This window comes from Epinephelus moara, chromosome 23 (assembly GCF_006386435.1).
Source record: "Epinephelus moara isolate mb chromosome 23, YSFRI_EMoa_1.0, whole genome shotgun sequence".
In the NCBI taxonomy this organism is placed as follows: domain Eukaryota; kingdom Metazoa; phylum Chordata; class Actinopteri; order Perciformes; family Serranidae; genus Epinephelus; species Epinephelus moara.
Window position 1 is genome coordinate 3385292 of NC_065528.1, and position 26698 is coordinate 3411989.

At 43.0% G+C, this 26698-nt stretch overlaps 2 protein-coding genes across 2 annotated transcripts in view; one reads left to right on the forward strand and one right to left on the reverse strand.

Annotated features, from left to right (window-relative positions):
* scube1 (signal peptide, CUB domain, EGF-like 1) overlaps window positions 1-26698 on the forward strand; it is a 647001-nt gene that overhangs the window by 386695 nt on the left and 233608 nt on the right. The window lies entirely within an intron of this gene.
* Window positions 6984-26698, reverse strand: part of efcab6 (EF-hand calcium binding domain 6) — a 95464-nt gene continuing 75749 nt past the window's right edge. Inside the window, exons 21-29 of the mRNA XM_050036042.1 lie at window positions 19811-19966; window positions 19084-19294; window positions 18810-19004; window positions 16395-16634; window positions 15743-15949; window positions 10237-10420; window positions 9972-10159; window positions 8566-8715; window positions 6984-8016 (exon numbers count right to left, since the gene is read on the reverse strand). Of these exons, the coding sequence (XP_049891999.1) occupies window positions 7894-8016; window positions 8566-8715; window positions 9972-10159; window positions 10237-10420; window positions 15743-15949; window positions 16395-16634; window positions 18810-19004; window positions 19084-19294; window positions 19811-19966 (1654 nt within the window). The 3' untranslated portion in view covers window positions 6984-7893. The remainder of the gene's footprint in view (window positions 8017-8565; window positions 8716-9971; window positions 10160-10236; window positions 10421-15742; window positions 15950-16394; window positions 16635-18809; window positions 19005-19083; window positions 19295-19810; window positions 19967-26698) is intronic.

The window sequence follows — 26698 nt, forward strand, 5'->3', positions numbered from 1 at the left end:
TCAGTGCCACTGGGAAATGCCACACTACTCGCACAGTTACATGACAATTGAGATAATCGATTGATTGTTAGTACAACTAAATCCGGTCCTTTAAAATACATGTAAATATGTTAGCCCAACTGCAATCATACTAAACTGAATTTCTCAAAGTCAGACTTTTTTTTTTTTTTTTTTCCTTTCAACAATAAACGCGTGTGGTTACATTTGACCAACGCAAGCATGTGGCTGTGTTTAGGCAACAAAACCACGTGGTTGGTTTCAGGAAAAAAACAGGGTTTGGCTTTACAATCTTACAGGAAGCAAACACTGGCCTCCTGGGTGAAAGTTGGTGGTTGTTGGACCCATCCATCACCCTTCCAACCCGCCCTGCTCTGACTTCCTTTCATTGTTGTCACGCTGCATTACCCCCCATCATTGCGACATGAAATAAAAAATTGGTAGTGGGTTATTTTGGTCGATACCTTAAAGCTATTGGGCTCTAGTTTCGCAGACTGGGCGAGGTGGGGGCACAGCGCACCTGCGCTTCACCAACTGGGTGTGGTCAGGCGGATTTTGCAAGTTTGGCACACCGTGCGCGCTGGCGCAGCTACTCGTCTGTCCCACCTCCGTCCCTTCTACCTGCGCAAGTCGGAAAGAGGGAGGAGAGAAGGCGTGGAGTGGGTTTTACACACATCACACCAATCAAATGAGCCCCTCTCCTCGCCCTTAAATGCGCCGCGCGAAGGCGTAATGAGAGTTTACTCAATTCGCCATGGCAGAAGAGAGCAGCAGCGTCAGACGGCCAAACTTCTCCCAGGAGGAAACTGATGTTTTGGTCCGGGAGGTCCAAGCTCGCAGTGTCCGAATATACGGAACTGCGAGCAGACCTCCACGGGCTGATGATGCAAAGGTAGCCTGGGAGGAGGTCACCACAATTGTAAATCAATGTTGCGTTTCTCTCGTGCGCGCGCGCTCTCTCTTTCTCTCTCGCAGTCTCACTCTGTTTCTTTTCTTTTGACTTTTCTAAGATGACAGATGCTGAATATATACTCCCTATCTGATGCTGTGGCTGTTTGTGGTTGGCTGAGAGGGATGTGAACTCATTAGTTTGCAGCTGTGTTAATCAAATCAGGTTGGGTTTCCATTACGCGTGCCAAACGTGCCAAACGGTGCCAATCCCCTTTGATCTGACATCAGATGTGACGGGACAGTCGATATAGAGATACATTTATGTGCTGATTGCAGATAGTTGCATTGAATAGTGTTTTTGTGGCTATTTATTGCATTGTTAATGTGCCTGATATTCTGGAAACCTGTCTGAGAGGTTTTGGTGACGTGTGCGCACTGTCCGCCGGTCAGTCAAACTTCGGCTTACACTGGCTGCACTCCGCCTGCGTTGACAGTAGACCTGGTTTCAGCTGGCAAGCTTTTAGCGCACCTTCTGCGAAGCCTTTTGGCAGGAAACTGTCACTGCACCAAGCTGGATCTGTCGACACCTCCCTCTGCTGTGCCGCCACACCCATCTCAGCGCACCTCGGTCTGCCAAACTACTAAGCTGAGCGCGGGTTGCGCTGCTCGAAACTAGCTCTGCGTGGGGTTTGCCACCCTGCGCCGGGAAACTAGAGCCCATAGAGTACCATTATCCAGCCCTCATTGTCAAGCTGTGTGCCGGAACCAATAGCAACAATGGGGAGAGCTATTGACAAGACAGACGCTGCTTTCAAGGCTGTTTTAAATTGACACGTCTTCTCAATATGGCCAGACATCGTAGTTTGTTTTTATCCGCTCTGCGCTTATAACACGTAAAACAGATATGTTGGCTTGACTACCCATCAGTGTGGTCTTAAAATAATATTAGATTCAGGTGGGTACATTTGTCCTTAGTGATTGGTTAGAGAAAATCGGCTCACCCGCTCCCACAAAATTGGTTAAAGTGGACACAATGTCAGACTGAAGATGAACGTGAGTGTTGCAAGTTGACAATTACGTCAAAGCAAGCAGGGTCTCTCCAAAAAGCAGGTGTCTGATGCCGAAAGTCACTGACGAAGTGGCGGTTTTCGACAACTTCAAAGTGAGATTGTCATGTCATACTTTGCTTTGCTGCTTTGAGTTTGTCTGATAAAACAAAAACTGTCCTTAATCATAAATTAATTCTGATAATGTTACTACTTTCCCATTTCTTCTATCATTCTTAAGCTAAGGTACTTCCTGCAGATTTTTAGAATTAAAAGCCCGCTCGGAAGGATAGAGGGTGTTTTATGGTATATTAAAGTTTATCTCGTCAAGCAGGTAAAAACTTTTTCTGCTCAACTCCTTAATTGTTTATAAAAAACAGATGCACCAGTTTCTCAGTAGCAAGTCTCACTTCATTAATTGGTTTTGTTGGATCGTAAGAACAAGTTATAGTTCTTTGTTGACTGCCGGCATAATATCTCATTACAATCCTCTTCAAAGAAGCAGAATATAAGGCTTGAAGTGGACTTTCGATCAGGGTTAGCAGGAATAGATTGAATGTAGCCAGTGGAAGGCCCGTACAAGCACAACACAAGTGTATGTGTGTGTGTGTGTGTGTGTGTGTGTGTGAGTGTGTGAGTGTATTTAAGAGTGTAAAGGAAAAAAAGTGCTCAGCCTCATCATTTAAAACACAGACTTAATTAATGTCCACGAAGGAAAATGTTCCAAGAGAGGAATAAAGGGAACTATTAAAAACCAAAAGATGGGAGGAACTTTCATCTGAGTTTCATGAAAAGCTGTCTGTTTGGTCCCACTCTCCACTTCCAGTCCTCATTTAGATGTCTCGCTTTGATGCTCCTCTGCTTCAGTAGCCGTGTTATGTGTTTCCTGTTTTCTCTGAGAAAAAAAAAGAAAAAAAAAAAAGTGCTGTACTATTTCTTGATTTCTTTCTTGAGGCATGCTTAAAGGAGTTAATGACTTCTGCTACCCAGACAATCTGCATATGAAGAGTTTTGTTCCAAAATGAGATATCCACTGTTTGAAAAAAGGGACGCCTACACAGGCACAATGATTGACAGCTGAAACTTAAAAGCAGATCGCGGTGGTACTTTTTAAAGCGTCGTTATTAACTTATGTTTTTGGTAACGTTTGTACTGGCTGGATCCTCTACATTTCAACAAGACTGGACAGTTATGAACATCAGGTCTTTTTTTAAACAGATGTATAGCATTTTGGAATAAAAGTGTTCATATGGTATTGTATTTTGCCATCGCTGTTGGGGACATTTTTTTAAAGAAGTGTAAAACAAGAAAATGGAGACCCAACGGCTGCAAAATGTTACTGTGTTGCTCCTGGAGACAACTCTAAAAATGTAAAGTACCTCTCTTTCTTAAAGATTCTGCTGGTTCTGAGAGATTATTCACCGATTGAATAAAACCTTATCTGTGACCGCTGGATCATGCTTCCTTACTTCCATCCTCGCTTTCCCTTTTGTCTCTCCCCTCTTTTATTTCTTGTTCTAGAGAGAAAAAAAATTAGAGGTGGTGAGGAAACTTTTCTCGTCCTGGTTCTTCCCTTTTGTTCCAATCAAAGGTATCTGTGTCTCGTATCAATTATAGAGCCCAAAGCAGCCAGTTAATTTCCAGTAGCTAAACCCTCGCCGCTCCGTCTCCCATTTTGTTCCGCAGGTCTTCCACACCTCTGCACATTCTAATGAGAACCCTCGTTCAAATAATTACATTAGTAATCCTGGGGGAGACTGGGTAATTTATTCGCGGATGGCTTTTTACTTTGCCATTAATACAACTAGCTTTCATATACTCTTGTCTTCCTCCAGCTCTCTCCCTCCCCTCTTTTTTTCTCGCTCTGCCTCTCCAACCACAATGCTGAGCTCTTTTTCTCGGTTCTGATCATCCCTTTTCCATTTCCATCTGCTCGTCCCTCTCTTCGCTCCCTCAGATAATGATTCCCAGCTCTCTACATTTTTCTCCCCTCTCTGAGAGCTACTGTACATCTTGCTGCTGCAGCGTTTCCTTTGAATGAATGACAGACGTCCCCTCTATCTCCTTGTCATCCATCTCACTTCACACTTCCCATCGGAACAAAAGATGCGCCCAGTGCTTCCCGTTGTCTGCATCATTAAAAAGGCACTTTATTTGATTGGCTTTGGAACACAAATCAGTGTCAAATAGTCGGGCAGGAGACAGAGGGTGGAGAACTCTAGAATCATTTATCAATCTCTCCTTGTTCTTCTTTTCAGTTTTTGTTTTTCAGTCATCACATCTCAGGATGGATCTATTTGTCGTATTAGTGGCAGATCAAATTTGAAATTCTAAAGTCACTGTCAGGGCCAGATAAATGCACCAAGCTGTCCAGGAGCAAAAGTGAGCTGTGGGCCCGTTTCCCCACCCCTTTCCCATGTTAGTTTGTGATCATTTGTGATAATGTGATACATTTTTTGATTATTACTGCTTTCACAAACTATTTACACACAGAGATTTTTGATAAATAATCATCAGTAATGTGGATATAATGACTAAGTGGGTAAAGGCAAATAATAGAATAGGTAGAACAGTCTGGTAAATTCAGACAATTATATCATTTTACTGTAATGCAGCCTTTAAGGCAAGGAAAAGACAACAATGGATATTACAGTGTTGAAAATCCTAGGAAATATCTAGTCTCATTTCATGATATTGATGTAATAACAAGCTATTAAAAGTGGTCTGACACAGGGCCTTTGCCTGGGTCCAGATCTTGAAATCCACTCACTCACCCGAGGTGACTGATTCATCTGGAATCATGACATGAAATAGCATTTTTTTGGTAAAAAAGCAATCGATCCACTGAGCACTGTGGGATTCTAATGATCAGCCAATCAGCACCATGGGCGGGACTAACGCTGTTGCCAAGCTGTTGTCTGCTGTGCTCCAGAACCAATGGAGTAATAACAATAGAGTGCAACTGCTATTGAGGTTGTTCTAAATCAACGTCTTCTCAATATTGTCCGTCTAAGCATGTACATTGTCATGGCTACACATGACATTACTTTAGACAAATATGTGGGTCTCTAGTGATTGGTTAGGGAAAATCACATCCCCCTCCTCCATGGAAATTGGTTATAGTGGATGCAATGTCAGACTGAAGATGGAAATGGAGTGTAACAACTTGACGATTCTGTCTGATATCAGACAAACAGGGCCTGCCTAAAAAGCAGCATAACATAACACCAGGCTAAACAAGTGTTTCACTGTCCTCTCTAGTTAAACTTTTCGTGTCTTTTGCAGACCTGAATCACTCAATTGCTCAATCATTGTAACCAGCAGAAATAAGAATGGGGCAGGGTTCCCACACATTTTTATCTATACATTTAAAAAAAAAAAAACACTTTTCCATACTTTTGCTTAATAAATTTTTACCTTATCAATCAATCAATCAATTTTATTTATAAAGCCCAATATCACAAATCACAATTTGCCTCACAGGGCTTTACAGCATACGACATCCCTCTGTCCTTATGACCCTCGCAGCGGATAAGGAAAAACTCCCCAAAAAAACCCCTTTAACGGGGAAAAAAAACGGTAGAAACCTCAGGAAGAGCAACTGAGGAGGGATCCCTCTTCCAGGACGGACAGACGTGCAATAGATGTCGTACAGAACAGATCAGCATAATAAATTAACAGTAATCCGCATGACACAATGAGAGAGAGAGAGAGAGAGAGAGAGAGAGAGAGAGACAGAGAGAGACAGAGAGAGAGACAGTCCATGACTGTATTTATCCATCCATCCATTTTCATCTGCTTATCTGGGGGCAGGTTACAGAGGCAGCTTATTTAGTTTATAATGGGTATGTCTCTATTATGGCAGCCATTCATTATTAAAACACTTATTTGCGGAAGGCACCCTTCTAGCGCTTGCTAACTTTACTCACTCATTAGACATTCCCGCTGCCAACTAGCTACATATGACCAAAAGACCAGACCTGTGTAATGGGCACTTCTCAAAATGTCAAGGCCTAAGCCCTTTTTGGGGGATAGAAAACCAAGGATCCTGTAGACATCAGTCATTGTGTTTAGATTATAATTATTTTATTATATATTATTATAGTCTTAAAACAAATGTTTGTTTTATGGACATGTCTAACAATTGCTTTGTGACCTTAGCTGAACCTGAGCATCTGCGATACCTTCATAAATTAAGTTTGATCGCTGTCATGTCCCTTTAGGCTTCCCCTGTCCAAGTACATCAATGATCCAACACAGTGGTTGGATATTGCATCTACCCCATTGGTGATGACGTGATGCCGCTCTGCTCTATGTGCATCATGTGACACTAGTGACGTTTAAGTGGTCACCAAGCGCAGCAGTCAATCAATCAATCAATCAATTTTATTTATAAAGCCCAATATCACAAATCACAATTTGCCTCAGAGGGCTTTACAGCATACGACATCCCTCTGTCCTTATGACCCTCACAGCGGATAAGGAAAAACTCCCCAAAAAAACCTTTAACGGGGGAAAAAAAACGGTAGAAACCTCAGGAAGAGCAACTGAGGAGGGATCCCTCTTCCAGGACGGACAGACGTGCAATAGATGTCGTACAGAACAGATCAGATCAGATCAGCAGTCAGGGAAGGTACTTAGTGTAACATTAGACATGTTTTGGGATTTTTATAAAAAATATTTCAAAAAGTCAAACAGTGTGCATTCAAAACATTTCCAACCAGTGTTTCTAATTTCATAACTTTTCATGACCGTGGGAACCCTGATTGAGAATTCTCACACAGAAGATTATCACTTACAGCACTCACAGCACTTTCCAGAACCCAGTCTTAAAGGTTTAATTGTGATTGAGTGTGTTGTGTCTTATTTTAACCCTGATGAAGAAAAATCTTGCTTCATAGCTAGCTGGCTTCATTTACATGAAAAGTAACAACAGAAAAATGGCCACAAGCATGAAAGAGACTGACTGCAAGCAACCCTTAAATGTTTATAATTTTAATGTTCTATATTTCTTTGATCAGTGTGAAAAATGTAAGTTACTTGCTCCAAGATACATCACCAGCTGCTGTTTGGTTACAGCTAAACAAAATAACCCTTTCCAAAATCACCTCACATAAACACGTCAGGCTGAATGAATCAAGCAAAATGGCAATGTTATGTAGCACCTGTCTCAGCAGACAAGAATTTTAGCTGTATAAAACCACAGAATACATTCAGTGACAAAAAAATTTAAATTCTTGCTTACCACAATATCTGCACATGGTAACTACAGCATGACTTAAGGTTTACGTTTGTTGCAGGTCTGTGAAGTCCGACATGCCACACTCCTATTCACCACCCCGACATTCACACCCTTACTTTCCTCTTCGCTACTTAAACACTTACACGTTAGCACTGAACATAAATCTAAGGTGCTGAATTTCCAACATGGACATAATTCCTACCCAACCAACATTTGTATGTGGGACCAATGTGGGTAGTAAATGGGCTGAAAAAGTGCCTCTATATGGGATTGTCCACAAGTTCCATATTGACCCTAGGCCAATTGCCCACATGGGTGGGTTTACCCAAGTGGGCTCCACATGGATTATGCTAGGGCTACCTGGGTACTAAGTGGATATGGGTCCAAAATGGGCACCCTCCCTGGGACTCACTTAGATTAACCAACTCATGTGGGCTACTGGCATAGGGCCAATGTGGAACTTGTGTACAATCCCATACAGGGCCCATTTTTCAGCCCATTTACTACCCACATGGGCCCCACATACTGACACTGTGCTACTGAATATGAGTGCTCACCATTTCAGGTTATATTTTGCTTTCTACAGTACCTATTACCATTTAACAAATAATATGACATACTTAATCAAATAACCTAACCTGTTATTGCCAAACAGTAAACCTGTGGCACCTGAGTGTCTGGGCCTTGGGGCAGCAGCTGTAGGCATCTGAATGAAGGTCAGTGAAGAAAGGCCCACAGGAAGTTGTTGTAGCAGATCCTCCCTGTGGTGTCAGCATCAAAATAAGAGCTGAGGTGGAAGAACTCCTCCTCTGACAGTTTGATGCTGAAATGGCGCAGCACCTGCAGGGCAACAACAGCAGGAGTTGGAGTGTGTGCATATTTGTGTGTGTCACAGTGTATTAGGCTGGGGTTTAGAAGATGTCATTCCTAACCAGGTTGCTAATTGTTTCTATCGATTAGCTCGGGGAGCGTTGTCGTCAGTAAATTGTACAGCAGGTAAATGGCAGGGACAATAAAAGTGGAGTGTCAGCTGCTGTTCTCTGGGGCCAAAATGTCAGTGTGGTCTTGTTTCAACCTTGGGTTTAATTGAACAATTAAAATTACTGATTGGCTGTCAAGTGAACAGGTGTGTGTGTGTGTGTGTGTGTGTGTGTGTGTGTGTGTGTGTGTGTGTGTGTGTGTGTGTGTGTGTGCGTGCGTGTGCTTGCAAGCTTGAGCTTCATGGATTTCCAGTCACTCTCCATCATTCTCCTTCAGACATTTTGATAGAAGACACAAGCGGAGCTCAAATGGTGGCATCAATAATTCATAAAGAACCAGTTTATCTCAGAGTGTTTGACACTGAGCAGGTGGCGCTCTGCAGGGTGAAGCGCTGCAGGATGACCTCACCTTCCTGAAGTCCTGCACAGAGACACTTCCTGCGCGGGTGCGGTCAGACGTCAGGAAGCAGCGTCTGATAGAGGTCCAGGAGGAGCAGACCACATCATGGATCCTCAGCATGACCTCCACGCAGTCTCGGCTCAGAACACCCTGGCTCGTCTGAACCGGACCAGAGCAAGCAGGATCCCATCAGAGCGCAAAGTACAAGGCCAGAACAAGAAGACATGAACAATGAGAAAGAAAAAACGACAAATAAAGGTGAGAGCCCCCGCATTATTGGTAATATTTCACTTCTTCACAAGCTGAGCTTTGAAACAAAGTGTTTTTTGTTCTGTGATCAGATAAAAAGGTTTTGTCTGTACACACCATCGACTCAGATGAGATGCAGGGGGTCTTTGCAATTTTGCACAGATGGTGGGTTCGGCCGAGACAATGCAGGTCTTTGTGATTCCAAAGTTGGTTTGGAAGGTTGCAGCTCATGGGTTGCCAGATTAGGCCCTCACCCACACGCTCCACTGAAGCTTGGGGCTCGGCTTAGTCGCTCAGCGGGGGTCCTTTTAGAATGTGCCCACCCGTGTGTCATTGTTCAAAGCTTCATATACACCTCGCAATGCCAAAAAAGCACTGCGACTTACCAAACTCGCCCAATTTGCTTGTCATAGGAGGCGATAGTCGAGAGCCTGAGGGTGGGAGGTCCCCGCTGAGTTTACACAATCTGGCAACCCGCCGTAGCCCATCGCCACCCCCTCACATTCCAGAGCCACCCCCCTCCCACTTTACTGTAACCCAATTTCAACTTGCAGCCAATAAAACTACAATAGATCAGACGTTAAACGGAGGAAAGGAGAGGGACTATAGAGTTAATTTGAAATGTGCTAATGTGCAGCTCAGCATGGGGATGTGTAGCTGAAAGTACGTATCCTGTGTCCCAATTTCACACTAAACTCCAACTGTGAGGACTGGATAGATGAGGGAGAAGTAGATTTACAAATGCTAACATAGATCCTGAAGTCATTTGAGTTGTCAGCTGTGGACTGAACTGCACCAGGTGAATCAAGCAGAAGAGAAGCAAAGGACTCATTGAAAAAACTGTTGTTACTTGCAATTTTTAATATCAGTGACAAAATGATTTTATGTCACGTGTCATGTTAATATTTTGTTTGGTACAACTTTCTAGAAAGTCAGCTTTGTTCATGGTTAATTAATAGCTTACTTAATAAATCATTTATGAGACATCAATGAGGTCAGCTTTTGGGTTGCTAGGTTGTGAAAAGTCTGCAGTTAATTAATGTGTCATTAATTTAAGGTAATTAAAAGTCAACAATAGTGAATAGTAAGTAATGTGTGTGTGTGTGTGTGTGTGTGTGTGTGTGTGTGTATGTATATATATATATATATATTTTTTTTTTTTTTACCGTCATAACAGGAGGAGGGAGTTTACATCGCCCAAATGGCATCTTGGCCTCTGCTGGTTTTAGGTTCAGGAGGAAGTGACGAAGGAAGTTGTTATATGAAACGCAGCCATCATTGATGATGTCAGACTTCACAGCCAGATGCTCAAACTGCTCCTGAGTCACACTGATGTTGAAAGATTGGAGGATCTCTGCAACACACAGTCAGACGTTAGGATATAGCAGGTAGAAGGTGTGTCATGTATGACGTCTGTGGTTTGCTGCTCACCTAGAAAGGAGGAGGTGCTGATGTGTCCTTCTCGCTGAGGATCTTCCTCGGTACACTTCCTCAGGATCTCCTTCCAGCAGCACTGCACCGCCCAGCGCAGCCTCCTCTCCCTGCTGCCCAGCGGGCTTCCTGTTCCTGGCCTTCCCACCGAGGCAGGACGCCTGGAGCAGCACTGGGGGGCAGACTGAAAGAGGAATAAGGCGAGGTGAGGAGAAGGGCTGCATAACTACACTAAAGAAAAGAGTGGTTTGCACCAAGCAGCTAATTCTAACAGTGTGCCTACAAAAGAGGCATTGACATAATTCATGAAATAATTACACTTTTGCCCTATACAGTTTCACTTAAGCCCCCTTTCCACTGCACAAAAAACCCTAACACCCACTAATATCCGGCTTTTGTATTTTATTGGAAAGGTTATAATCAGTATTCACTTCTGGGAATTGAGGAGAATTACCACCTCATGGTTGTATGCCTCCACAAACCCTTCAAGTTGCAGAGAGATGGATGCTTCTCACACGTCCTCCTCCCAGCAGCACAGAAGATATATACAATCATTACGGTTTCAAGGTGGTCCCAAAATTAGAGTCACCAATTCAGTATCTGACCAAATGTCTCCACTTCTGTTCTGGAGTTATGACATGGAATAATGGCCAGAAAAGTGTTTATGCAGAACATTATGATGTCAGAGTGAAGCTGACATTTGACCTTTTGTATATAAAATGTCAGCACTTCATCATTTTATCCTATTAGACATTTTTATGTGACATTTTGTCATAATTAGTAGATAAATTCTTGGGTTATGGCCAAAAACAGGTTTTGTGAGGTCACAATGACCTTGATTTGACCACCAAATTCTAATCAGTTCATTACTGAGTCCAAGTGAATGTTTGTGCCAAATTTGAAGAAATTCTTTCAGGGTGTTTTTGAGACATAGGGCTCTAGTTTCCCGGCGCAGCACAGGTGGCGCAGGGTGGCGAACCCCGCACAGAGCTAGTTTCGAGCAGCGCAACCCGAGGCACGCTCAGTTTGGTAGTTTGGCAGACCGAGGTGCGCTGAGATGGGTGTGGCAGCGCAGCAGGGGGAGGTGTCGACAGATCCAGCTTGGCGCAGTGACAGTTTCCTGCCAAAAGGCTTCGCCGAAGGTGCGCTAAAAGCTCGCCAGCTGAAACCAGGTCTACTGTCAGCGCAGGGGGAGCGCAGCCGGTGTAAGCCGAAGTTTGGCTGACCGGCGGACAGTGCGCACACGTCACCAAAACCTCACAGGCAGGTTTCCAGAATATCAGGCACATTAACGATGCAATAAATACCCAAAAAACCACTATTCAATGCAACTATCTGCAATCAGCACATAAATGTATCTCTATATCGACTGTCCCGTCACATCTGATGTCAGATCAAAGGGGATTGGCACCGTTTGGCACGTTTGGCACGCGTAATGGAAACCCAACCTGATTTGATTAACACAGCTGCAAACTAATGAGTTCACATCCCTCTCAGCCAACCACAAACAGCCACAGCATCAGATAGGGAGTATATATTCAGCATCTGTCATCTTAGAAAAGTCAAAAGAAAAGAAACAGAGTGAGACTGCGAGAGAGAAAGAGAGAGCGCGCGCGCACGAGAGAAACGCAACATTGATTTACAATTGTGGTGACCTCCTCCCAGGCTACCTTTGCATCATCAGCCCGTGGAGGTCTGCTCGCAGTTCCGTATATTCGGACACTGCGAGCTTGGACCTCCCGGACCAAAACATCAGTTTCCTCCTGGGAGAAGTTTGGCCGTCTGACGCTGCTGCTCTCTTCTGCCATGGCGAATTGAGTAAACTCTCATTACGCCTTCGCGCGGCGCATTTAAGGGCGAGGAGAGGGGCTCATTTGATTGGTGTGATGTGTGTAAAACCCATTCCACGCCTTCTCTCCTCCCTCTTTCCGACTTGCGCCGGTAGGAGGGACGGAGGTGGGAAAGAGGAGTAGCTGCGCCAGGGCGCACGGTGTGCCAAACTTACAAAATCCGCCTGGCCACACCCAGTTGGCGAAGCACAGGTCTGCGAAACTACAGCCCATCGTGTTCACAAGAATGCAATGGATGAGGTCACAGTGACCTTTGACCTATGACTGACAAATTCTGATCAGTTTGTTCTTGACTCGAAGTGGATGTTTGTGCCAAATTTTAAAAAATAAAAAAATAAAAAGTCTTCAAGGCGTTCTTAAAGTACGACATTTACGAGAATGAGACAGATGAGGTCACAGTGACCTTTGACTGCCAAATTCTGATTAGTTTGTTCTTGACTCAAAGTGGATGTTTGTGCCAAATTAAAAAACAAACAAACTTCAAGGCATTCTTGAGGTACCGCATTCACGAGAATGACACAGAGGTAACAGTGACCTTGACATTTAACCACCAAGGTCTGATCATTGCATACTTGAGTCCAAGTGGACAATTGTGCCAAATTTGAAGAAATTCTGTTAAGGCGTTCTTGATATTGTGTTCATGAGAATAGGATATAGTACGGATGGAGGAACAGAGGGACGGAAGGACAGATGGACGGATGGATGGATAACCTGAAAATATAATGCCTCTGGCTACAACTGTTGCCTGCACAGAGGCATAAAAAAATGCATAAACTTACTAATGTAGGTGGAAAATGGGTATTAGTGTTTGAAACAGGGCTAAATACATTATATGATTTATCTTGTGTAATGTCAGTGAAGTTACACGCAACTTGCGTTTTGGAGTCACGTGCAGACTACTTTCTACCGGTGTCTAATCTGAAAATGTGGCTAAAGTTGTGCCTACAGCCTTGATCAGCCCAGAATTATAAATTGCTCCTTGAAGCCTTGCAGCACTGAACACGCATCTGCTTAACACAATTTCCAGTATGCTGTACAGTGAATGACTGACATTTCACCAAACACCCTCCCTTCATCCACCTTAGTGGACAAAAGATGTCAACAAAGGACTCGCATGTGGTTCTGTTTTCTCTGTCCAACCCGCTCAACTGTACAGTAACTGCTCTTTGCTTTTAATCTGCAGACTGAAAAGATACAGCGGACATTCTGGAAATGTCAAATAACTCCAAAAGAAGTTTCTGAAGAAATATGAGAAGGCGACACAGTTACTGGATCTTTCCCTTTGTGTACATAAAGCAAATTTTCACCTCATGTTATTTGCAGGAATTTGACAGATGGAGTGTCTTTGCAGTCTGTGTTTATTCGCCCCAAACAGCAAACGTACTGACTGTACAGACGTTAGCTGTAGCTAGGTAGCAACATACACACAGGGTGTCTGTGTAATTGCTCTGACACATGCTGATTTTTTAATGCATTTTTGCTGCGGCACTGTATCTGTGATTTCAGTCTGAGCATGCAGTGGAACATTTGAGCACGGAAAAATATTTTTTTCAAACATATTTTGGGGAATAATTTTATTTGAGTGAGCAAAATCTATTCTCAGCTCAATACATTTATTTCTGTTTGCCATTATCCACATAAGTGCACAATAATAACCTCTCTCATTCAGTTTTACTTATTTTCTGATTCATACATTTTTTGCTCTGTGTGCTTTATTAGCTGGCTGAAATTGTGGCACACTGTTAACACCCAAGCAAACCTGAAGAGTGCACAGAGCAGAGAGACTGTGATTAAGTGTCCAAGGGTCTGTAAGTGCACAGAGTGACTGAGTGAGAGAGGTTATTATTGTGCAGTCTTCTGGATATTAACACATACTTAGTCATGTGTTAAGCAGAGAAATGTGGTTTGTTTGCTCAAATTAAATCTTTTTTTTGTTTATTTGTTGTTGTTTTTTGGTGTGTATGTGTATACCATCCACTTTAATTAGGTACACCTTGCTAGTACCAGGTTGGACCCCCTTTTGCCTTCAGAACTGCCTTCATTCTTGGTGGCATAAATTCTACAAGGTGCTGGAAAAAATTCTCAGAGATTTTGGTCCATATTGACATGATAGCATCACACAGTTGCTGCAGATTTGTCGGCAGCACATCCATGATGCAAATATCCTGTTCCACAACATTCCAACGGTGATCTATTGGGTTGAGATCTGGCGACTGTGGAGGCCATTGGAGTACAGTGAACTCATTGTCATGTTCAAGAAACCAGTTTGAGATGATTTGAGCTTTGTGACATGGTGCGTTTTCCTGCTGGAAGTGGCCATCAGAAGACTGTCATAAAGGGATGGACATGGTGAGCAACAATACTCAGGTAGGCTGTGGCGTTTAAACAAGGCTCAGTTGGGGCCCAAAGTGTGCCAAGAAAATATTGTCCACACCATTACACCACCACCACCAGCCTGAACCGTTGATACAAGGCAGGATGGATCCATGCTTTCATGTTGTTTACACCAAAAACTGACCCTACCATCTGAATGTTGCAGCAGAAATTGAGACTCATCAGACCAGGCAATATTTTTCCAGTTTTCTGTTGTCCAATTTTGGTGAGCCTTTGTGAATTGAAGCCTCAGTTTTCTGTTCTTAGCTGACAGGAGTGGCACCCGGTCTGGTCTTCTGCTGCTGGAGCCCATCTGCTTCAAGGTTCGACCTGTTGCTTGTTCAGAGATGGTCTTCTGCATGCCTTTGTTGTAACAAGTGGTTATTGGAGTTACTGTTGCCTTTCTATCATCTTGAACAAGTCTGGCCATTCTCCTCTGATCTGATCTGGCATCAACAAGCCATTTCCTCCAGAGAACCGCCACTCACTGGATATTTTGTCTTTTTCAGACCATCCTCTATAAACCTTGGTAGCCCTGTGTTAAAACAATCAACTCCTCCATAATTATCACAGACTGATATTTATGGAAAAAAGGGACGGTATCTGCCGATACTGCCAATTGTTACTTGTCACATGACATGTGATGCCAGTCACTGCGCTCTGTGACGGCCCCAGGGCCTCCACTAGGGTTTGGTGTTGGTGTTGTGTTATGTTCTTTTGTTTCAGAGTGCTGGTGGCTTGATTGGTCGTGGTGATTGGAGGCAGCTGGCCACTGTCTCCAGCCCTTTAAAACCCGCCCTCCTGGGAACTTGGTGCCTCTTCTTTTTCCCCCTGGCACCATGCTGCGTTGATTGCACTTACTTGAGTTTTTGTATAGTTTAGTTTGCATTATAATACTTGGTTATATTGTTTATTCTTGAATTTTTGTTAAAATAAATTACTTATTTTTATGTAACTCCCCATGTGTTTCCTTATTTGTGATGGTCTTAGAGCCGGACCATAACAGTTCCAAAAGTCTAACTGTGTTTATCTCAGGGTGCTGCCGTCGAGCCCTGAAAAATGGGCACTTGGAAACACTTGCACGGCACAGCGACATCGCTTTTGATTTTGAGCGTGCTTTGTGCATGTCTACATCAACAGCATTGGATTTGAGAGCCCAGATAAAACAGGATGCGTTCAGGCCCTTATGCAGCTCTACTCAGGCTGACATAATTCATAACAGAGCTTAAATAGTAGATAAGGTTTCAAAAGATGACACCTGGCTACCCTGTTGTGTATTCTACCTTAGTGCGTTGCAGAACGGCAGCTGCAGTCTCTGGGAAACATTCAGTTGCTGCGGGAGTGTCTCGGGGCTCAGAGGATGGTGATTGGACACTGTTGAAGGGCCCCTCTGCTTCTGTCCTGTCCAGCGCACCAAAAATCTTCATAAACTCTCTGTACTGCAGCTTCTCCTGCTCATTCACAGGCATCTGACTCCACACACACTCAAACTGAGAAGCAAAAGGAAACACACACACACACACACACACACACACACACACACACACACACAGACACACACATAATAATCCTGTGCACTGGGGGGACTGGCACCCCAAAGAGAGTTCCACAGTACACATCACGTAAATTGGCTTTACAGATGACTAACTCTCTCACGCAGTCAATAATTATCAGCAAAGATGAATTAAATTTTGATTAGAATAATTAAAGAAAACATATCAGACTAAAAAGAATGAAACTGGCAAATGTTCCGATATTCAGACTCATCTCCTCATTTGTAACCATGGACTGAAGCCAGCGTGAGTTGTTTCAGCTTGAAAGCACTGGGAGAGTTGTTGGAAATGTGCTTGTTCTCTTGAATGTCTCCGCTTTGAATTCTCTGAGTTATAAAGCAGTGGAATACACGCAGTAGTAAACAATTTTTCCTGGCTTTACCTGATCATTTGTGAGTCTCAAGCAGCGGCAATCACAAAGCTGTCTGAACTGCTCTTTGGAGATTGTCATGCTGATGGAAGGGTCCAGGTCCATCAGCTCTTTGGTGATGTCATACAAATGACCTGAGACCACTTCCTGGATCTGCTGCAGGCATTCTGTGGTTTTAGAGGTCTTGGCCCAGATAGGGGATCTGGTTTTAGCCCTTTGCTCCCAATTTTTACTCAGGGACCTCTCGAACATCTTCAGCAGTATGAACAGCAGCAGACAACAAACAAATATGCTCTATGTGAAGCATACAGGTACAGACAACGTACAGCCAAAAGAACAGTTCAACTTTTGGGGCAATACAGTGCTCCAGGATTTTTTTATTTTTTTTTTGTAGACTGATGCTTAAGTAAGTATCACACTGGTTCCCTCGTCAAAAAGCCAACAGGATTTTTCCGTTAGATTTTGGATTATTGACGAAAATAAGCTCTGTGGCAAACAAACCTTAATGATACTTACATGTTCAATTACATTTTGTTCAGCTAGATAATCTTCACAAATGAACACCACTTAATTGGTTACTGAAGCCTAAATTTCATCGCCAGAAGTAAAAAGCTAATGTTAGGCTATAAATGAACTACACTACGGTTGCATGAACATGCATATTTTATGTCAGAAAACAAAACATTTAAGTCTCTTGAGCTTGTGTTACCAATAGACATTATTTCAGGCAACAAACCAAAAAAACCATTCAGAAAATCTATTGACTTTGAGATGGGGCAACCAGGAGTGGTAAAATGTTAACTTATTTCCGGGTTTTAGGACTCATTGCTATGCACTAAAGACTAAACTGAGCCCTGCCCCCAGGGGGTGCATAAATCTGACCCTGCCAAAGGCCCAGGGGGGCCCATGCAAAAGTATATGGGATCAAGTACAACAATTTATTTACTGACTTATAAATAAAGCCAGTTAAGTCAAGCTACAGTTAAAGCTCAACTAGGCCATTTAATTGGACTACTGTCCTTGTCCCAGTATACAAGCATGGGAGGGGAATCAATTTATTGACTGTAGTATGTGCGACTACAATAGATGGCGATATGCCCACTTTCAGCTTTTTAGTACTGGACCTTTTCCTGGTTGACCCGTTATGTCACAGACCAAACAGCTGACAAACAAGTTAGCTACGGTTAGCTAGCGGCAAACTGGCACCATGGTGAACAACTTAACAGCTCTGTACATTTCGTCCGACCAAAAATGCACGGCTCTGGATTTAGATTTGGCCATGTTGTTACTGGCTTCTTCTTCTGTTGTGCATTTAATGTTATTCAACCTCCGGGTCAAACCTCTGGAGGATGTGCAGAGCACCTAGGCCAGTTTGGGTCTGATTAACTTTATACATACAGGAGGAATTTGACTCCCATTCGCATTATCTGGGTGTTAGTCCGACTTTGAGAAATTTGATTTAGTGTGATTTCAGTCCAGCTAACATGTTTACATGTATTTTAAAAGTCCGGTTTTAGTCGGACTAACACAATAAATCCATTTTCTCTAATGTCATGTAAATGTACTGATTGAAAGGTGCAGAGAGGCAATGGCCATATTTCTGGCTAAAAAAAAAAAAAAGAGAAGAAGTCCCCGGTATGACAGGCGAAGCTAAACGTGACAAAGGTGAGGAGCTCAGCAAAGTAGCAAATTAAATCCTATGTAGCAGAATCAGTCTTAATGCTGGAGTGATTGCCTCTTGCCTGGTATTGCCTCTTCATCAACGACGCAGAGGAACATCTGCACCTTGTTTATTGTTCATGGAACATGGTGGCACACCAACATTTTCAGAACAAAAATGAACAGGTTGAAGTGTTTAGATTCTCTGTCAAAAATAACCATTCTAATGTGTAACTAACTAAACTGAACCAGACCGCTTGGTGAGAACGAGGCTATACTGAGTATATGTAGGTAAAACAGAGCACGACCTGGATGGATCTATAACACTGGATTTGGAAATGGTTGTCAGACACTCCATCTCTGGCACTACAAGGCTAATGGCCTAGAGGTTATATGTAATTGCCTGTGTTGGTATAAGAGCTAAGGGTGAGTGGTGGTGGTGCTGCTGAAGTGGATGTGGATGTCGGGCTCAATTTGGGAAATGTTTGTCCATAATTCCTAATGGCTGTCCTGAACCCACTTATTTGCTTATTTTCTGGTAGTAAGATGAAACGTTAGATGTTAATCTCATATCTGTGTGTTAGGTACAAAGCTGGAGTCATGATGTGGTTAGCCTAGCTTAGCATAACATGTCTACAACCATAGTGGTGGCTTTGTGGGACTTTGGCACAGCATTTTTTGCGTTTTTTTTTTTTTTTTTGCCATGTTCATGTCAGCATCTTTGGAAAGAAAGCTAAAAGGCATATTTCCCAAAATGTTAAACCTTACCAGTGGGCTCTGTGACTGAAATTTGTTGAGAAAGTCCTTCCAGTTAACAGTGCAGCTCTTGCGGTCCAGTTCCAGTTTGGTCAGCATGTATCTATACTGTTTGTCTGACAGGTGAGCACAAAAATTCTCTAGCACCTGACGAAATTCCAGAGCTTTGACTGTCCCTGTCCCGCTCTGGTCAAAGGCCAAGAATACCTGGAGGATAGAGAGACACAGAACAGTGATCACCTGAAGAACTAAAGACAAAGACAATGTTGCATGTTGTAAGCCTTACCCTCCACAGATGAGGAGCTGAGGCAGTGACTAGCTCTTGCATTCTAGCCAGAGCCTTGCCCGGACTGAGGCTGTCCAATGACTCTATCTGACGTACAGCATTGGGAGTAGCAGAAGGGCGCTTACAATTCTTCTCTATTTTCTGGCCAAATGCAGATAGGAAATCCATGTAAGCTAGCCTCTTGCAGCTATCATCCATAGAAACTTTGAGCCTGAGAAGAGAGGAGGCAGAAAGTCCAACACACAAGTTGGTTTCAAACTGATTTCAAATAACCTGCAGTTTTTAGCCATGCAGAAAATTTCTAAAGACATTAATGATCTCAGAGAAAGAATTCATAGGCAATTAGCCAGGATGTGAGTCTCAGCTACTGAAAAGTTTTTCTTTTCTTTCTCTCTTTCTTTGTTTGCTTCATGTTCACAGGTTGATAGGATGCACCTATCCATTGTAATTATTAGCTCCTTATATAGTGGTCACTGGCTTATCATGGGCTGAGATGTATGCTAATGGATGACTAGCGAGAGTGTGCTGTCAATTTGTGATTGAGTGGCATTTATGAACACCTGCCTATGATCAAATCTGAGTTTTCCACAGTGGTCATCAATTCGGTGTGGGCTTTTAGTAGCAAGGTTTTTATGTGCAAATCTACTCGCAGCTTTACTAACATTTCATGAACGTGACCCAATTGTCTTAAATATGTGTCTACAGAGAAAGTACAGATGGAGTGGACCTGCACAGGTGATTTATAAGCTGGTCTCTGTGGACGCAGTAGCTGTAGGATTGTAACAGGCTCAGCAGCTCTTCCACTGTCACTGTGCCGTCTCTCCTCATTTCCAGGTGAGTCAGGGAGTCGCTCAACCCCTCATAGTTCTCTTCCAAAATCTGTCTATGGACAGTACAACAAACAGGAATCATGCTGCTATGCTCTCATAGCTTCAGTAATCTATTTTTGTTCAGACAAACAGTGTAATTAAAAATGTTTTGGCTTCAACTTTTACAAACATAATCAGATTATTTTCTGCTCTCATAAATCTAAACTTGTGCTCACACAGCTAATAATTGGCATACCGATTGTGCAGCTACACTTAAAAATTAGTGGAATTTAATAGAGCCTTGTTGCACGGCATTCACAATATTTATCAAGAAAAATATTTTAATAAGGGCTCAATAATAATCACAGCATGTGCAAAATGTTTCTACGCCAGACTTTAATGTTTGTTTATCCAAACCCCCCGGGATACGCAGCTCATTCAGGAGAGTAAAACAACAGCATATGTACTATTGAAAAGTACTGACACTCTAGAGCAAAGCTTGTTCAGAAAACTAAAATCCGTAAATATCAATCTATAAATATGTTCTCTGTTGTTTGTCTGTTTTTTTAGGGCATATATCCTGCCTGAGTCACTGAAGAAACTAAACCAACTGTGTGAATCATGATCGAATTTAAAAGTTTAAAATCACTGAAATGTTATTTATGTGTTTATTTTATAATCTGGTGCATGCTTTATATAATCACACTGCTCAGAAAGTTAAGGGAACACTTAAATCACACATCAGATGTTGAAGAGTGAATAATTCAAGTTGAAAATTTTTACTGATGTCCATTGTATAATTTGTGAGGGCTGGATTCAAATTCACATCAAACATCAAAGTAAAAAATTGAAATCACAGGCTGATCCAACTTGTGTGAACTTAATCACAGCAACTCATAATACTGTATGGCTCAGTAATGTGTAGGTGACCCCCGCGTACCTTGTGGGGGTGCCAGCATCCTTGGCCAATATTATTATAATACTAATGCTCCAATTTTTGGTGAGGGAAAACCTGGCATGTTTGATTTCACAGAGGTCCTTTGACCTCTCACCTCAAGATATTTGAATGAAAAAGGGTCCTCTGGGTACCCACCAGTCTTGCCTTTACAGACATGCCTACTTTATGCAAGTCCTATGCAGTTTAGGGCAAAATAATGCAATTTATTTTGCCTGCAGTACAAATATGTTATTTTCACTTATTGTATTTGAATCTTTCTGCATACTAACAGTCTTGGTATTGCATAAATTGGGTCTGACTGGAAAGTTTAAGGCTCTTGTGGATTCAATGAGCCCAATTTTATTTATGTGTGATGGTGTCAGTCCACATAGGAGCCATTTTACTGTAGTGAGACAATTTTTTTAAACTTGACCTCACTGTATAAATAGTGACCTCTAGGATAGCCATAGCCTCATGAAACAGCCACAAACTAGAGACCTCAGGCATTCAGAGGATGGATGGCATTTGTAGGTATATTGACAATAAGGGGGTTTCTCAGCAGTTTGCAAAACAGAAGTGCTTGTCATCCAATTGCTGAAAAAAAACTCAATTCGTAAAAAAATCTCCAAATGTCAAAACGTTTTTAAACCAAATCACAGCATGGATTTTTCTGTGGTGTTCTGTGTTATTTTGGTGGGATTTTTGAACACACTATTAAACACGCACTTCGGGGCAATGGCAAATAAGCAAACTGCTAGCGCTTGCAAACTATACTCACTCAACATTCCTGCCGCTCACTATCTGCAAATGCCAATAGCAACACACGGGCAAGGCTGTGCCCCTTTTGGGGTATAGAATAAGATCACGTAAACGTTAATGCAATTTGATGTCTGTTTGGGTTATGATTTAGATTGGGTCATAAATTTGCATGCATTTATTTGTTGATAAAAAATTGTTTGTTTTATATTGTGCAATACTTGTTTTGTGACCTCTGCTGAACCTGAGTGTTAATGATACCTTAATACAGGGGTGTCAAACTCATTTTCACCAAGGGCCACATCAGCATAATGGCTGCCCTCAAAGGGCCAGATGTAACTTATAAATGTAACTAAATGTAACCAAATGTAATGTAAAATAAATGTAACTACTCCTTAATGTTAAATATGTTAAAAATATACATCATGTTAATGATGTGGAAACACTGCCGTCTAGTGGCGGGACGCCGTCACTTCGCGGGTAACATAATCGACATGCATTGTGGGAAATGTAGTTTTTGATCAAATCACGCTTTTGACCTATTTATTTTTAGACAATCAGACCTTTTAAGCTCTCGCGGGCCACATAAAATGACGTGGCGGGCCACATTTGGCCCGCGGGCCTTGAGTTTGACACATATGCCTTAATACATGCAAGCTGATCGCCGTCATGTCCCTTAAGTCTTCCACCATCCAAGTGGATCAATGACCACAGTACACAGTAACTGGATATTTTAGATGTCTGGACCTGGTGATTTAATCAAATTTGTATTTGAATGAATCACCAGGTATCATTGGGCTATATGTTATCTGTAAATAACAACAAATAACAGCCAACTTGTTGATCCATTCGCTGAAATTTAGTTGGAGACAACAGTCTGATGCTGTTGGACTGTTTGACTGTACTGCAGCAGCCTCCCACTCAAGCTAATGTTAGCCCACCTATCAGTTGTAACTATCACCAGTATCATTTAGACAAGTACCACACTGACAGTGGATATTTCCATATCAAACATGGCTCAAAACCTTAGTTAGCCTGCTACATAACAGTTTTTCAGCGTTTTCCTGTTTCTCTCCTGATGTGACAGTGCGTTTCTTTCCCCCAAAAGGAGGCATTGCCTTAGCAATTACACAGTACTGTTCTGGTCTATGTGTAAAGTGGGATTTATACTTCTGCGTCGAATCGATGCCATAACCTACGGCGCAGCCTGACGTGCACCTCCCCAGAAATGTAACTACACATGGTGGCGCCGCAGACCTATTTTATAAGCTGAAAACCATTTCCCTCTGTGGAAACAAAGCTTTACTTTTATTTTACTGATAAGAAACAATAAATTGTTAAGACAATAAAGCCCCCATAAAATAGCATTTTATGTCTTGTGTGTGATTACCCTGGCTTCATATGAGTAGAGGAAATCTCCGCTAGTCACTAAGCTAATTTTTACAATGTAAAATGCCATAGGTTTGTGCTACTAACATTAGCATGTTGTACTTGTTTGTAAAACGTGTTTAGTATAAGACAGTTGTTTTGTCAGTGAACCTTGTGAGCTATAATGGAGCTGAATTTTGTAACGTTTCCTTAGTAAATTTTGCTGTTGTCCCTGGCTTCATTTAAGTTGAGGAAATCTCTGCTAGCCTCTAGGCTAATTTAAACAATGTAAAAATGCCATAAGCTTGTGCTACTTTCATTAGCAGGGCTGCCAACTTTTCAAAAACCTTGGAGTGAGATTCAGCGGGGCCGACCACAACTTTGTTGTCTAGGCCTACACATAAAATTTTTGTTTGTCAACTGATTTGGTAGGCAAAAAAGGTTCTATGTTTCCTGGGTTCTATGTTGCTCACTCAACCAAGCGGGAAACATAGAACGCTTTTTGTGTAAGCGGGGAACATAGAAGCAAGAAGAAAATCCACCCCCACCATCACTAAGACCATCAGGACGTGGCCAGATGGTGCTTCTCAGCAGCTGCAGGACTGTTTCAACAGCACTGACTGGGACATCTTTGAGGACGAGGACCTGGATGTATTTACAGACACTGTGCTGTGTTACATCAAGAACTGTGTGGACACGGTCACAGTGGAGAAACGCATCCGGGTATTCCCCAACCAGAAACCCTGGATGACCAGAGAGGTGAAGCAGCTGCTGAAGGACAGAAACACCGCCTTCAGAGCTGGCGACAGGGCTCTCTACAGCATAGCCCGCGCCAACCTGAAGAGAGGCATCAGGAAGGCCAAGGTGGATTACAGGAGGAGGATCGATGACCACCTGGACAGCAATAACAGCAGGCAGGCATGGATGGCGGTCCAGCACCTCACCAACTACAAACCTGGCATCAGAGCTGCTGAGGGCGACGCTGAGCTGGCAGAGGAACTCAACCTTTTCTTTGCCCGCTTCGAGACTGAACCACCAGGAGCAGCCACGTTGCCTCCAGCGGCCGGGAGGAGCCCCGCCCTCACAGTGGGGGTGCACGAGGTGAGGCGCACGCTGAGGGGGGTCAACCCACGGAAAGCAATGGGCCCTGACGGCGTCTCAGGGCGGGTATTGAAAGACTGTGCAGACCAGCTCGCTGGAATCTTCACCAGGATTTTCAACCTGTCACTGACACAGTCTGCAGTCCCATCCTGCCTGAAGACCTCCACTGTTATCCCCCTACCCAAGAAATCAACCATAACCAGCCTTAACGACTACCGGCCGGTGGCGCTCACACCAGTGGTGATGAAGTGTCTTGAAAAACTGGTTAGGAGTCACATCATGACCTTCATAACCCCTAGCTCGGACCCATACCAGTTTGCCTACAAGGCAAACAGATCAACAGAGGACGCCGTGAACGCAGCGCTTCACACAGCTGTGGGACAGCGCTGTCCCACCTGAAGAAACAAGGAAATTACGCCCGCCTTCTCTTTGTGGATTTTAGTTCGGCATTCAACACAATCCTTCCGCACTGTCTAGTGGGGAAACTGCTGAACCTCGGTCTGCCTCATTCCACATGCCTCTGGGTTAAGGACTTTTTGACAGAGCGCCCACAGCGGGTCAGGATTGGCCCCCACACCTCCGCACCCCTCACACTCAGCACCGGTTCCCCTCAAGGCTGTGTGCTGAGCCCCCTGCTTTTCACCCTCTACACTTCAGACTGCACCCCCATCCACACCAGCAACACCTTCATTAAGTATGCGGACGATACCACAGTGGTAGGCTGCATCACAGGAGGTGATGAGTCCGCTTACAGGGATGAGGTGCAACAGCTGACTGTGTGGTGTAGAGACAATAACCTGCTCCTGAACACATCCAAAACAAAGGAGCTCATCATTGATTTCAGAAATAACAAAACGGACATTCAGCCCATTCTCATCGGTGGGACCTGTGTAGAAAGGGTCAGTGACTTCTGCTTTCTGGGAGTCCACATCGAGGAGAAGCTGACCTGGAATAAGAACACTACACAGCTGGTAAAGAAAGCACAAAAAAGACTCCACTTCCTGAGAATCCTCAGGAAGAACAACATCAGCCAGAGACTGCTTGTGTCTTTCTACCGTTCCACCATGGAGAGCATCCTCACATACTGCCTCTGTACGTGGTTTGCCAGCTGCTCAGTGGCAAACAGGAAAGAACTCCAGAGGGTCACCAAAATGGCTGAGAAGGTCATTGGGTGCCCTCTGCCCACACTGGAGGACCTTCATGGCTCTTACTGCCTCAGGAGAGCCAACACCATCCTGAAGGACTCCTACCACCCGGGCCACTTCCTGTTTGAGCTACTGCCGTCGGGCAGACGGTACAGGGCCATCAAAACCAGGACAAACAGACTGAAAAACAGCTTTTTTCCAACCGCTGTAAGAGCCCTAAATAACTCTTGTCTGTAATATGTGCAATATACTGATACAACTGACACTACCTCTGTGCAATATTCATCCTGCAATATCCACTGTATATATACACACTACAGCCTCTCTGCACCTTATGTACATACCCTTTTCAATTTGTGCTTTTTTAGACTGTGCCTATTTATTGTAATTTTATCTTGTCTTTTTGTGTTTTTATTTTCACAAAGTTTTTATATATTTGCTTTGGTTTTTTTGCACTGAATGGCCTGCACCTTACCTTTCATTGCACTTGTTGCAATGACAATAAAGAAAATCTGAATCTGAATCTGAATCTTTTTTGCAGGGGACATAGAACCCGGGAAACATAGAACCCTGGAAACATAGGGATGACCCCATTCTGATCCCCCTTACGGATACTAACGGATTTTTGGGGCGCCTGCTGGAGATGGATAGGGCCTAATACCTTACATACAAATACCATACAGAGGGAGACAATGGTGGTATAGTGTCTCAGGGTCCTCCAACAGAAAATTTTGGATGTGGTGGATATGATTTCCTGCATTCTGGTGAGTTTAGGGGTAGCATTCTGGAGATGGGCAATACCTATATTCATTCAAAGCTACCCTGACTTGCAGGGCCTTCACAAGTTAACCTGCATTCAGCTCAGAGTGACTGAATGAGTTAAAACCAGAAACTAAGACTTGCCTAAGTGGCATATAGCCTATTACTTTGTATACACAAGACCCATTTTGGATTTGAAGCAAATTCATGGTTGAAATGGTTGAATATATTTTGATTAAGATCTAACTAAAATATTATTTTGGAAATAATAATATATTTATATATTATATTAACAATATATTTTGTGGCCATTTATTGTTGTATTATAATAATAAATATAATATAATAAACAATTATTGTTATTAATTTATTATATGTATTATAATTTGTGTTACAACCTACAACATTTACAAAGCTCTCAAAATGCCTTTACATGCTCTCACAACACATATAAGAAACTAAATGTAAAGTTTAAAAGCTAAGGACTGACTACTTCACAACACACTTGCCAACATACCTGGAGGTGAGAAATGCAAGACTTGAAATATTTCTTTTTTCTCTTGTTACTAGTAGGACCAACCAATTGCGTGACTCTCACGGCGAATGCGTGAGAGTTGGCAGCTATGCATTTCAGGGGCAGAAATCCCGGGGGGGACAGGGGGGACATGATTCCCCCTTCAGTAAAGCTGTACCCCCCTAGAATAATTTGAGACACAATTAATAATTTTTGAACAATGCAG